Source organism: Gavialis gangeticus, unplaced genomic scaffold, assembly GCF_001723915.1.
Source record: "Gavialis gangeticus isolate Ggan-Ray unplaced genomic scaffold, GavGan_comp1, whole genome shotgun sequence".
Lineage (NCBI taxonomy): Eukaryota > Metazoa > Chordata > Crocodylia > Gavialidae > Gavialis > Gavialis gangeticus.
Window position 1 is genome coordinate 10,348,135 of NW_017729011.1, and position 13,820 is coordinate 10,361,954.

General features: G+C 45.6%; 1 protein-coding gene across 1 annotated transcript in view; it reads right to left on the bottom strand.

The window, feature by feature from the left end:
- The window catches only part of ASTN2 (astrotactin 2), a 644,195-nt gene that overhangs the window by 15,206 nt on the left and 615,169 nt on the right, over positions 1-13,820 (bottom strand). Inside the window, 2 exon segments of the mRNA XM_019510513.1 lie at positions 4,426-4,609; positions 5,877-5,977. Of these exon segments, the coding sequence (XP_019366058.1) occupies positions 4,426-4,609; positions 5,877-5,977 (285 nt within the window).

A 13,820-nucleotide genomic window follows, 5' to 3' on the forward strand; every position in this document is an offset into this window, starting at 1 on the left:
GAAGTCTTCTGGGGAAGGCTGGGTAATAAATTACAGGAGCAGTTCTTGGTCTGCCAATTTAACGCCATAAATCAAACTCCGGGTATTACCCAAGTGCTCCCTGCGGAGAGATGTCGGGTCACAGTGACCACCTTTTCAAATACTGGAAATGAAATCTTCCTAAATGCTGACCTACCCCACCCCCGCCAGAAACAACAATTTATTGCCTTATGAAAGGGCAGGAGCAGGAGGGGATGGCTGGGAATGTCAGACCTATAGCAGGCTACAGCCAAGGCTGACCATGCTCTATATTGAGCCTTAATTGCTTCCACTTCCCACTCTAAGACATCCTCAACTGATAATGCAGCCTGCTAGGGTCCATCTTGCTTGCCACACAGCATTTCAAGGTCAGTTGTTTTAAGTCAGTGCCTGCCAGGGACCAGCTCTGTTTCCTATTTAAGCAAAGGATTTAGAGGGTTGATTTTGCAGTCAAGAATGATGGAGCGGAGGATTAGAAACAGAGGCTCTGCACTGTTGCTTCCTTCTCTTGTACCTTGTGGGAGGGAAGTTTGAATAGACACGGTGAAGGGTCTTTGCTGAATGGCTGCTGAAAGCCTTCATCTGACTAAAAGCTCTGCCATAAGGAAGCATGTGCCAGTGATGATCAGAGCAGGGGGCAGAGAGTCAGGATGTCTGGGTCCCAGTTTTCTGGGAGGTAGCAGGGTACAATGATTAGAGCAAAGGACAGGGGCTCCCAGCTCAGAGCAGGCACGTTAAAGAACTGAGGACTGAGCACCTCAGGTCGGCTTTTTCCGGCTCTGGCATAGACCAGCAGCTGCCTAAAGATGAAGCAGTTTCCCTTTCTCTGCTTCACTCTGTCCATCAGTAACAAGGGGACAGTGATGCTCGCTTTGCTCCCATCTGCCTGCAAAGTGCCTGGGTACCCGTCCCAGAACGAGCAGCACTAGCATTGCACAAGCTAGAATCCAAGGGCAGGCAGGTAGCAGCATCTTCCTTAAATCAAGTGGAGTCTTGTCCTAAGGCTGCAGTGGGAGCGTGGGGGAGAGGGCATCTGCCTGCTTGGTATGTCCTGTGCGGTGTCCTTGTAATGATTTCAGATTTTCCACTAAAGTTATAACTGACCCGGGTCTGCCAGGCTCTCCGATGGGAAGAGAGAGAGCCCAGAACGCCGCAGGGTGTTATCGCAGCCTCTCATCAGTGCGTCACACTCCCTCCTGTTACCACAATGCAGCTGCTGCCTGGTGGAGACGCTTGCGTTTTAAGAGGATCGACTCTCCCCTCTCTAGCAGGCTTGCTTTAAGACAGGGAGGGCCTTCAAACCCTATGCTGATGTCATTTCCTCAAGCGATGAGAGAAGGTGGGCAAGAGTCGGGTGTGGGGAAGGGAGAAAACAATCTAACCTTATCAGCTTCCTTCCCTTCCTCTTGAGCGGCGGACACTGCCCCCTAAAATCTCTCGCGTTATTAAAAGAGTCGTTATCATATTAAAGCCCCGTCACTGCGACAAAACAAAACACGACAAACAAACAAGCAAACAAACAAAGCCCACGGAGGAGTGAAGCACTGAATACACAGTAGCATTAAACCTTTACTGGTCTAGACAGATTCCTCTGTTTTGTTGGAACAAGTTAATGCTGCAGTCTCTTTTTGTGTGTATTTAAAGGAGAGTAGCAGGACAGACCAAACCAGGTGCCAAGACACTGCTGACCACAGCAAGTCCTGGTCTTGGGCCACCTATGAGCTAAGTTTTTTAATGTCTCCTTAATGTAAACCGTCTGGTTGGGACATCTGGCTGTCAGTGTGTCTTCTCGGAGCAGCTGTTTGCAGTAACCTGTGGCTTTCATGGAAACTGGGCTCTCGAGGGCTCCAACATGATGTATTTATTACTCAGAGGCAATAGACTTCCCTCTTGTCACTAAGTTTTATGAGCCAACATTTACTGTAGATCTGAGGCTCATCTGATAAACATTTCAAGGTATGAAAATGAATGACCTCCTGGGAATGAGAACAGCCTGTCCATTAAAATCTCATTATGAGATGTTCCCTTGGAAAATCCTCATTCACCTCTCTTGCTGTCAGTGGCTCCATCATTGTCACGGCTCTTTGAGCAATGGAGCTGGAGGACAGACTGTCATTCTTGGCAACAGCCTGGTCTTGCATGCAAAGAGGAGTGATACTTTCAGAAGTTCCCTCATGGCTATGAGGTACCAGCTCCTCAAGATGCACAATAGGGGCATCTGAGGTTCGACTGGAGATCCTTTTCTCTGTGTGGAAGACAGCCACTTGCAGGGTGCATCTACATGAGATGCTGACTGCTCAGTAGCCATATAATACCATGCAGTAGCATGTCACAGCACCAACAGCGTTACTACACTACTGTGCAGTATTATTAGGCTACTGAGCAGTAGTGTCACTTAAAAGATGTTTGCTGGTGTTACTGTGCAGTACTTGATTATACAAGTACTAAATAAATGAGCAGTAACTACTGTGCAGTACAGTCTCATGTATATGTGCCTGCAGAGTACATGAACAAATCTAGACATTACTTTCTGTAAGTGGAACAGCAAGGGCATACTGGATGAACCCTTTCAAATGTCCATGCTTAGCACAGGGGAAAAAAAGTTTGCCTGGTTTGCATTTTCATGCTAGGTATTATCCTATGCAGGTGCACTGTCACTGCCACTTGAGGGTCCAGGAAAAGTTAAGTAACAAAAGGCCATGTTTCCCAAAGGTTTATATAGACAGGGATGGCATAAGAGAAGAAACAGCTTCCAGTCTCATCAAGGAAAGAGGAAGATGGTAGAAAGAATGAGACAGTGGCTGCACATCAGAAGTTAATGAGCTAACAAAGAAATTATAACCAAGGTCACCTCTGTGGGAGGGCCAGTCACAGGCTAACCTGGATTTATGTTGAGCAATTTGCAAGGAACTATGCCTCTGGAGTCAGGGACGGATCTCTGGGGAAGCCAAATAAGCAGAGTGGGCAAGAAAATTACAATCTTCTGAAGTTATTTCATTGTTACCATTAGTTACTCCTTCACATTCCTCCCCGTTCCTATCTTTAGATCTCTCAGACAGCAGACGGAGCAGAGACTTTGTAAAGCATCCCTCAGCCTGCTCCTGAACTTGGAATCCAGTGAGGAATTCCGCAATGGTGGGACGGCTGGGACTGGCGGAGCAGTCATGGGGTGTTATGGTAGCCGCTTTCCAGGCTTGGCAAACACATTGTGACAGGATAATTTCCTCTCCCAGCCCTCGGACATGGTGTATTCCTCGGATGCTTTATTCCTTAGCAATAGTCTGTCAGAACCTGCACGTTTGCAAACACTTCCGTGTGATGTTTGGGGGCAGCGTACCGCCGGAACTGCTATTCTTTATAGTCGCCGTGTTACCCAGCTCCCAATCCCCACACTCAGCAACAAATTAAGGATGGAAGCTGAGTCTGCTTCATCTTTTGACATTTTGCAGTGGGCACTATATAGCCAGAATTTAAAGATGCCACTGTAGTATGCTCGTACTATAGTCTCTGGATGACGGGAGATCCTTGAGAGTACTTATAATTTGCAAGGCACCCAGAAACCATGATGGAGAGTGAGTAAAGATATGCTGTAAAACTGGAACCTAGCTCAATGAACTAGACTGACTAGAAGGATAGAAAATTATAGGTAACCTTGGTATGTCAAGTGAGAGAGAGTTTTCAGTTTCCATGATGTTGGGGGTTATTGTCCCACAGAGTATCAAATACATATAGGTCTATCACCAAACTTTAAGGAGATATCAGATGGGTATAACTACAGAGGAAAACCCAATGACTTGCCAGCTGTAGATCACTTAAGGAATTGGTATCTTTCTGTGCAATCTGTCATGATGACAAGCCTGTCTTTTCATGTAAACCTTCTCTCTTGACCCTTAAATAAAAACTTCAGGAGGCTCTTATGCTTCATAGCCCCAACTTCTAGAACAAAGCCTTTCTGAGCCCCTCAGATCTGTGGACATAGTGTGGGACATTCTGTGATATTTTAGCTTAGTAAACCAAACAGCTGATCAAAGCCAAAACACAAGCAAAAGCCACTCATCGCCGCAGACTTAAGAATACAAGAAGTCGGTTCTGAGAGGTAAAGCACTTACTAGCTCCTTTCCAGGGACATTCAAAATGCTTCTTTTCCTGTCCAAGCCCATTCCATTATGCTAGCACCACACTTCCACAAAGCTGTTATAATTCACCAATGTCCTAAACTGTCCCAGAACTCAGCCTCTCTTGAGCTACTCGCAACAGAAGATGGGTCAAGGTCTAAAATGGTGCTAGGCACTAGGACAAGTTCATGTGACTAGTGATTTAAGTACAGGGCACTCAGCAGCTGGAACGCAGGCCAGGTAATGATGGTGGATCGACTAAACCCAAAGGACTTTGAGAAAGCATAGGTACCTGGGCCCCAGCTCATCCTCGCTGCGCCAAACAAAGTCTCCAAACTTTTCATAGTGTGAATTGTAATGGTGCTGAACTCGGAAGAGCATGGATGCGGAGACCTCCATCAGTGTGTTATAGGCTGTTTGCTGCTCCTTCCCACTGGTGTAGCCGTTGTAGAGGTTGTAGATTTTGTCAGCTATCTCTGAAAAGGAGCACAGGAGGTGAACAAGGGAAAAGAAGGCACTACCGCATGGAACATGACACCAAAGGAGAGCAGGAAGTGGGATGTCAGCTGTGAAGCAGTCCTTGCCAACCTATGTGGTCAGCCTGACCGAACAAAGTCTCCAATCCTGCAAGTGGCTCTGCACAACTAGAACCAGAGTCCCAGTGACTCTGACATGGCTCCATGTGGCTCAAGAAGAGGGTCTGTCCATGTAGAACATTTACCAGGTTATGGTTTAACACACCTTGGCTTTACCAGGCAGTATCTGTCACCTCCCATTCAGCAGTGCACTCTCTAAACTAGCGATGCTCAACTCCCAGCCTGTGAGCCAGATTTGGCCCACAGAGGCTCCCCTGACTTCTGCAAATTTGGTGGTAGGGGGAAAATCGTAGTGTTTATTACCATTCCCTTGATGTCAAATTTCCAGACTTGTGGGGAGTCCCGTACGTCTAATAACATGACCCTGCATGCTAGATTGCTCCAGCATGCAACAGGATGTGGATGTGCAGGGCTAGGTCAGGCCGATGTGCAGCTGGATTTGGGCACATAGGGTTGGGCTTGGCTGGCATGTGACTGAATGCAGGCACACAGGGTTCGTTAAGGCCAGAGCATGGCTAGATCCAGGCACACAGGGTCAGGCTGGGCCAACTGAGGCATCTATAGACTGACCCTGCATGAATGGATCCTGGCCTGTGGGGTTGTACCCACAGAATGACCCCATGCGGGATCGGCCCTGCAGACTGACGCTAGACCACTCACCTGACCTGCAGGGGCAGAAGGTTGGGTGCTAGTGCTTTATATTGCTGCCCAATGTGTGTACAATCTTGAGAAGGACCAATTAAGCCAAGGGAAGGAGAGCCTAGAGCACTAGTCACAAAAGCCTGAAGTACCTGTGCTGTTGGATATACCACTGCTGAGAAGCACTGCTTTTGAGCAGTGGTTCCCACTGTTTGTTATACTGAGGATTGGCATGGGAGTGGGATGGGGTGCATGGAGCCGGCTGCCTCCCTCCTGGGGCTGCCCCACTGCCCAGCTTTAACCCCGTACGTGACTGCCGGCAGCAGAAGCTGCTCACCTGGGCAGACAGATGGGGGTCCGAACAGGGGGTTCATGCCATGACCCAGCAGCCAACCCTTCATGGCCCCGTAGTGGGCTGTGGCCCAGTGGTTGGGAACCTCTGCTTTAGAGGGAACTAATTAATAGGAGGACATGTCTTTGGGTCTCCATCTGGAGACCAAATGCTTACCTTCCGCCTTGTTATCATCCACCAGTGGACAGGCTGTCCTCAGCGTGACGGTGCTCAGCTCTGAATGCCTCCCTCGGGTGTCCACAGCATACAGAGTAAATCTGAAAGGCAGAGAAAGATCAGCTCTCCCTATAGCTTCAGCTCAGAGATGAATCTGTCCAGAAAAGGTCTTGCAGAGAACAAAGAACAACTTGGTCCCAGATAATACCATTCACCTCTGGCAATCTGAGAGGGAGAGAAGAGAGCTTCAGAAGGGAAAGGTGCTGGGGTCACAGTACCCACATCACTGGCAAGTATTTGCCTTGCACTGCACCATGGCACGGGTGTCTGCAGCACTCACTAGTGCTGCAGCATCACATCTGAGCACAGGCAGGGATTTCTGCTAGCACGGTTCCTCTCTCCTTAAGTAACTGAGGGTTTAGTTCCTTCCTTAGACACACAATGCGAGGTTAGTGCTAGTGTATATATAGGGAGGTAGTTAGCCAATAGCCATGCTCATCTGAAGTCAGGCAGAAGAAAGCAGGTATATATCCTTTGAACAGTCCCTGGATTGCCTTTTCTACCTTTTCAAAGCCAGAAAGAGATTGGGAAAGGCTGAGAGTGTTGATTTCACATTTGGAGCTAATGGAGATCATCTGACAGTAAAATATGGCTCTTGTACTAGATGAATCTTTGGATAAACAGGCTGTGGCTGCACAGGGCATTTTTTTGTTGTTGTTTTTTTTTTGGTTTCTGTGCAAAAATAGTGTCCTGATCAGGAGATTATGGCTTTAAACTTGGAGAGCTTCTTATCAAGTGGGTATTGGGTAAATCCCAGGCTAATCCTCTGTCGGGCCCCCAAAAGGCATCTTGCCATATTTATCCACTCAGAGCCAGGCCGTGCAGCTCAAGTCTCCTGGCCTGGCTTTGACAAAGTGCAGGAGCCTGCCTGACCGCCTTGGAGGTCTGAAACCCCTGATGAGGGGGCACCCACTGACTGAAGACAGAGTGAGCCACTAAGTAACATAGCTCAGCTCTTTATCCTGATGTAAAATCAAGCAGCTCTTATGAGTGAGTGAAAATAGTTTTTTAAAAGCTGTTGAAGCTTAAGTAGGGATTGGGACTTTGATGTATGTTTATTTCTCTGTGGACCAAGCCCTTAGCATCCTTAGCAATGTCGGAAGTAATGACCTCCCACATGCCCTCGACCATACACAGCCGCACAACACAGAGCTTGGCTCTTCTCTTGCACACGCTGTCCTTGTCTATACTTGGGATTAGCTTTGATGCATCCAACACTGGCCAAACTGGGGTAGCTATTTTAGTACTTGGCATGCAAGGAATGGAAGCTGCCATTTGCACCAAGGCAGCTGGTGGCAGTTCCAATCATGTGGCTCCCTCCACCAGCACAAAGAGAGGATTTTCTTAACTATCCTCAGTGTCTACGTGGTCCAGCCACCCCTGCAAATTGCTAAGAACGATGCCTTTCTGCAGGGCCAGCACTGGTTTGTGAAGCTAAGCAGATGCAGTAGGTAGAGAGGGGAATAGGATATGCAGTGCTCTCTCATGGCAAACATACTTTTACTCACTTCCACTGTGTTGTTTTCCCTAATTTTAAATTAAAGTTGTTCTGTTAGCATTTTTGGATACACAAAACATTGGTGCACAGGAGTACCATTATGCCAGTTTATAAAAATGTGAACTGTGATGCAAACAGATCCAGAGAGTTCAGCAGACAGTAGTTGAACTAGCAATGAGACAGAAGAGTTTTGCTCCCCTGTCTCTTTTTCCTGTAATAGCTGGACTACACTCCACCTTTTCAACCCACTGTACAACATAAATGGGACAAATTATCAAAAGGCAAAAAAGGCTAATACATATGTTTCTTCTGCCAGCTTATTTTCACTTTAGTACGAGTGTCATTGGCTTAGCAGCAGTGGTTTTTGTTGTTGTCTTCTTAATGCATCAGCATGAATTAGCACATAACCTCTGGCCCACTGATAGCAGCTGGGGCAGGAAGACTCCATTAGCCCCAAGACAATCAATTTGCACAGCATTTTCCTTTAAAGTAGAACATTTTTATCAAAGCATAATTGTCACACTTGGTAAGTAAAGCCCAGACAACCTCTCCCACTGCAAAGGGGTTGTAAAGCGGCATTTGTGCCTGGCAGGGTATTTGAATATTTCAGCAAGATCAGATGATGTCGAAGGGCCAGACTGACACCTCAATAGCACTTGTCACTGAGCACAGAACTCAAAATGAAACAATGGGAAGGTTATTCAGTGATCAGTACCAAGAACATTTCCAGTGTGTAAGACTGTGCTAATTAAGGTGGAGGAGGGGAAACTCTTGACATAGGCTCCACCCCTGGACTGTGACTTATTACAGCGCTATTCCATCAAACGTCAGACGTTTCACTGCAGGGTGACATGGGCCTTATAGTCCCAGAGTCTCATGCAGTCTAAATCTCACCCTGGCAGTGATGTCAGAAAAAAAGCAAAACAAGAACCCAATGATTTCTGTTCACCAAATTATATCCTTCCTGCCTTCAAGAACATTCAGAAATCTCAGACAGCTTCCTGTCTGTGATCCGCTCAGTCTCATAAATGGCTTGGGCCCTGTTCCTAAAATAGACTTAGGCATTTGAGTAATAGTAAGGCACTTAAATACCTGCAAAGATCTGGGCCTCTGTTTGGCTCTTCTTGATTTCAAGGGAAATGCTTAGATCCTCTGAGTTTGTCTTGTTTGATGTTGTCCCCCTTGCAGGTCAGACTGTAACTCAGCAGGCACCTATGATTTGCCTAGCCCTAGGGTATTTATAGCTCTACAGTGCTGTGCATAGCCAAAGGTCTAAAATAAAGTAAATCAACTATAGAAAGAAAAGCTAATGTTCCTAGGCCTTACAGGAATCTAGCTTTCACCATATTATACATCACCTTTGATGGTTTGTGCGTCCTCTACCACTGCCTCATTAGGATACTTTCCATCCTCCAACTGTTATGGCTGGAGCGTTTTACCCAGGAGTTCATCCTGTCCATCTCTAAGGCCTCTTCATCCCAGCCACTTTATTCTCAGTTCCCCTTCCTGTTGCTGAGTGATTCCTCTCACAGCACAACTCCCTTTCTGCCACTCTAGGAAACTGAAGCTGCTAGCTCAGGAGTCAGACTTCAGAAAGGCAGTCTGGTGAAAGGGCACCAAGGGACCTGTGTTTTATTCCCAGCTCTGCCACGGTTCTGCTGTGTCACTCAGAGCAAGTTCACTACGCCTTTTTCTCTTCCATTCGTTTTCTCTCTTTGTCTATTTAGACGGCAAGGTCTCCAGGGCAGGGACTGTCTCTTATTATGTGATCATACAGAGCCCATCACAACAGGGCCTCAATTTGGGTGCAGCCTCTAGGCACTACCGGAATACAGATAGTAAAGATAACTTAATCAGAAGGGAAAAGGCCTTAAGGCTAACTGAGGTTAATGTGAAGAGAGAAGTTGTCTAGTTAATCTTTAGGGATAATAGGGAAACTTGGCTTTTCAGAATGTATCCACCGTGTTCTCCGATGGAATTACGCTACAGACCACGAAGACTCCCATTGTAAATCTGCCTGCTGACTTTTTTCTTCTTTCAATATTATCCTCCTGCAAACATCGACACCATCTGCTTTCTTGCCAGAGATTTCAAAAGCAGCTGCCTTCTAGGAGTCTGCTCAAGTTTTCCCTTTGCAATTCCTCACCCATTCCAGAAGCAGGTCTTTTGTTTATTTTCCAGCCAACAGAATAGGCTTTTGGACTTTTTCCAGCCCTTTGCAACCCTGAAGCCAATCTGGAGAAACAGGAAACCTCACCCTCCAAACTAAACTGTATATTTAGCACCGATGTAATGGTTGCCTTACTTCATGGTGCTGAAACTTGGAGATTTATCAAGACCCTACTATCTTAAAACTTAGTCTTCATAAACATTGTTAAACAAATCCTTACATCTAATGGCCAGAAAAAAGAAATCACAAACAAAATTCTATGGAGGACAGAACACAAAATAAATAGGGTCAGAAATAATAGGGCCTTTTGAGGGACTACCTAACCACAAGTTTGCATGGAAATCTATAGGATGATGGTGGACAAGGGAGATGATGATGATGGAGGACGTTGGATGGATAAGAAATATAATAAAGATGCCTGAAGGTATAAGTTGCCAGGTGTGTAGTATCCTATTATGGGTTCCTGATGGAAGCTATATATAAATAAAATGTCTTCAGAGAAAGCTCACAGAAGAGAAGATTCAAGGACTGGAAATGCAGCTGAGGACAACGCTGGACTTGTAACAGAGTTCGGAGGATGTGATGGAGTAGACCTGCACATAAAACTGCGAATTCACAGACAGCTGCAGTTTCCAAACTCTTCTGGGTTGTGGTCCCACTTCCAGGCATATGACCTAACTTCCAGTTGCCTCATGATCACGCAAGACACCACTTCCAGTCCACGCCCATCTGCAGTCACTGGATTTCTGTGGGGCCTGCAACCACTTGTAAGTGCGACAACTCCAAATGGAGTCATGACTCATTCTCTCTGTTTTGAGAACTGCTGATCTACAGGACAGACCCTTAGACAAAGGGTACACAAAGGGAAACAGCAATTATAGACAAGGAGGTAATGGGATAAAATGCAACAGCAAGAGGAGAACCTAGCTGGGAGCAAAGGGGGCCACTGCTGGCTGCAGGCACTTATTGGAGCTAGAGTTTAAAGATAGATCATGCCAAACTAGTGTGACAGTCTAAGATAACTCATTGTATAGATAAAAGGAGTGTGGGGAATCTCATATAGCTGAACTTCATTATAGCATTTGATACAGTGCTGCATGGGGAAATATTAGTGAAGCCTGAAAATACGGGGATTAATGGAATAACTGTAAGGTGGTTAAGGAGCTGGACTGAAGGAAGATGGTAATGGGTAGTGATGAAAGAGGAAGGATCAGGCTAGGGGGAGGTTACTAGTGGAGTTTCTGAAGGATCAGTCTTGATACTAATCTTGTTTAACATTTTTAGGAATGACCTTGGCTTACACTGATTAAAGGTGCCTCAGACACAAAGTTAGAAGGCACAACCAGCATAGAAGAGGTTCAGGGTATCATACACAAAGAAGCAGGTGATTTTGATGGTGGAGTAATATAGGTGAGGTGAAATTCAGAAGTACGAGATGCAAGGTCATGCCCTTGGGAACAAATGCCAAATGCTGCTGTAAGTGGGGAGATCATCAGTTGGAAGATCTTAAAATGGATAAGGAGTGACATATAAGTTAACTGTAGGATGACTATGGGTGTTTATAGATGTGTTCCAAGCATCTATGTGGGAGGGTGGGGGCGTGAATGCTTTAATTAGAAAGGCTCTGAGAGCTGCTCTAATTAAAGCACCTGGAGAATCATGTGCGTTGGTGTTCCCATGCTGCAAAATGGTGGTGGGAGTGCTTTAACTAAAGCTGGTTGAACGAGTTTTAGTTAAAGCGCCTTCGCCGCCATTTTTCAGCATGGGGATACTGATACACATGATGATGGAATCTGCTTTGATGCACTGTAATTACACTGCAATAGAGTAGCCTTGCTGCATGCATATAGGTGCCCTATACGCCTCCAGTGTGATACAGCCATGAAAAAGAGAATTATGACCCCAGGATGCATTGGAAGAGGTACTCTCAGCAGAGATAAGGAAGTTTTACCATTGTACAAGGCGGTGGTGAAAGCATACCTGGAAAAACATGTGCAATTCTGGCCAACCAAGTTCATGAAAAATGAAATGAAACTGAAATGGGAATAGAAAAGGGCACCTAGGATGACTGAAGGAATGAAGAACAGATTTTTTGAGGGGAATCTAGAAAAACTTGTTTTATTTACCCCATCAAAGCATATCCTCTTCTTTTAATTGCCTGCATCGCATGCATCTCTGAGCCAGTGTCATATGTGTAGCTTTAGTGATGTACCTCTGAAGTACACAACTCTATTTATTGAACTTAACTGAACTTTCTGTCTATTGAGTCCCAATTTTGCAGTCTCACAATTACACTCTTCCACTTTGGAGAAACAGATGAGCAGACCTCCTCTTGATGTTCAAAGTTTGGAAGTATTGTTCTAATACCAATCACTCAACTTCACCCTTTGCTTTGCGGAGGACTTAGACACGGTGATGAAGGCTTTAGTCTCTTCTGGTGTAATCTGGCTAGCTCAGATATCAATAGCAATGCAGTCACAACAGTGTGGGCTTCAGCACAAGGTAAGCAAAGCAACCTAGAACCATGGATAGTCTATGGATAGTAGCTGAAGCCTATGATGCTGTTAAAGCTCAGCTAGCCATATGAAAGCTACCTGGAGGTTAGGACTTACTGCAACCAGATCTCTGATCACAGTGTATATAAACCCTCTTCTACAGCTCACCATCTCTGTGTCTAAATGCAACTCACATAAGGTAACTGAGGCTGGGAACTGAAGAAAACACGTTACATTGGTGTTGTGCTAGCTCTTCTGCCTCCCCATTCATTTTGGTACAGCATTTAAAGTCTTAAATTTAAAATGCCTCCATAGACTAGGCCCTGGCCAGCTCAGTCTGCCTTACCCTCCACAACCTTCCAAGACCTCCACCCTTCCCAGTGACGAGGCAGCCAGACTAAGCCAGGTGTTAGGATCAGAGTGATCTCAGGAACATGACTCAAATGCTAAGACTCAATGCCAGAAAAATTCAGATTGTGCCTGAACTCAAGTGTGCTTAGAACAAATCTGAGACACCTCACAGGACTAATGCCCACAAATAAATGCACATGTAAACCCAGCCTTTGTATATATCATGTTCCACGCCCTGGCTCTCGGAGGAAAAGAGAGAAAGCACCATTTATTCCCAGTTCTTTTTCTTCTTTGGGATTTTGTCCAGCACTTAGATTACCAAGGTGATCAGCCCTTAATAAATAACTATGATTCAAGAGGCGCACAGAAATCCCCAGGTTTTCTTCATACCGCTTATGTGAGTACCTAGTATCAACTCACTGGGAATGTTAATTTGTCTGGCAAAAATTACCCCGAACATGAAAAATGCTACATAAATAAGTTTTCAGATGCATTCTTGTGTTTGAAAATAAATACATCTCTACTGGTCTGTATACATCTTATACATGAATGTATACAAACACGAATAAGTGTTTGTATAACTATGGTATAATTCTGAATATATTATTGTATAAAACTATGAATGTTTGTACACGTCCTATGCATGAATGGCAAAGGCTACATCTATGTGTGTGATGTAGGTGTGAGCAGATGAACATATACCCCATTATATGTAAGTTTTGTACACCAACATAAATTACATCAGGATTTGGAGCAGAGAGGTGTGCAGTTATCCCAGAATGCCTTGTACAGCAGCCACCATAACAGGTGGTTATTACTGTGCATAATCAGGAAATATCTACCCAACAATGGAGATGGACAGATGAAACCTAGACCACCAGAACATATAGGCAGATCAATTCTTTCAGGGTCAATTCTCCAACAGATTGGGCAAAGTCATCCCAGTTTGGTTGTCATAGAATCATAGAAGTCGGGTCTGAAGGGACCTTGTAGATCTTCAAGTCCGACCCCTGGCCTGGGCGGGAGAAAAGACTGGACTCAAATGAGTCCAGCCAGGTAGTCATCAAGCCTCTTCTTAAAGACCCCCAGGGTAGGAGCCAGCACCACTTCCCTAGGAAGTTGGTTCCAGCTCCTAGCCGCCCTAACTGTGAAGTAGTTCTTGCGGATGTCTAATCTAAATCTACTCTCTAATAATTTGTGTCCATTGTTCCTTGTCATGCTAGGGCACGCTAGGGGAAGCAGTGTCTCCCCTAAACCCTTCTGGTCTCCCTATGTGAGTTTATAGACAGTCACCAGGTCCCCCCTCAGCCTTCTCTTGTGAAGGCTGAACAGGTTTAGGTCCCGCAGTCTTTCAATGTAGGGTCTGCCCT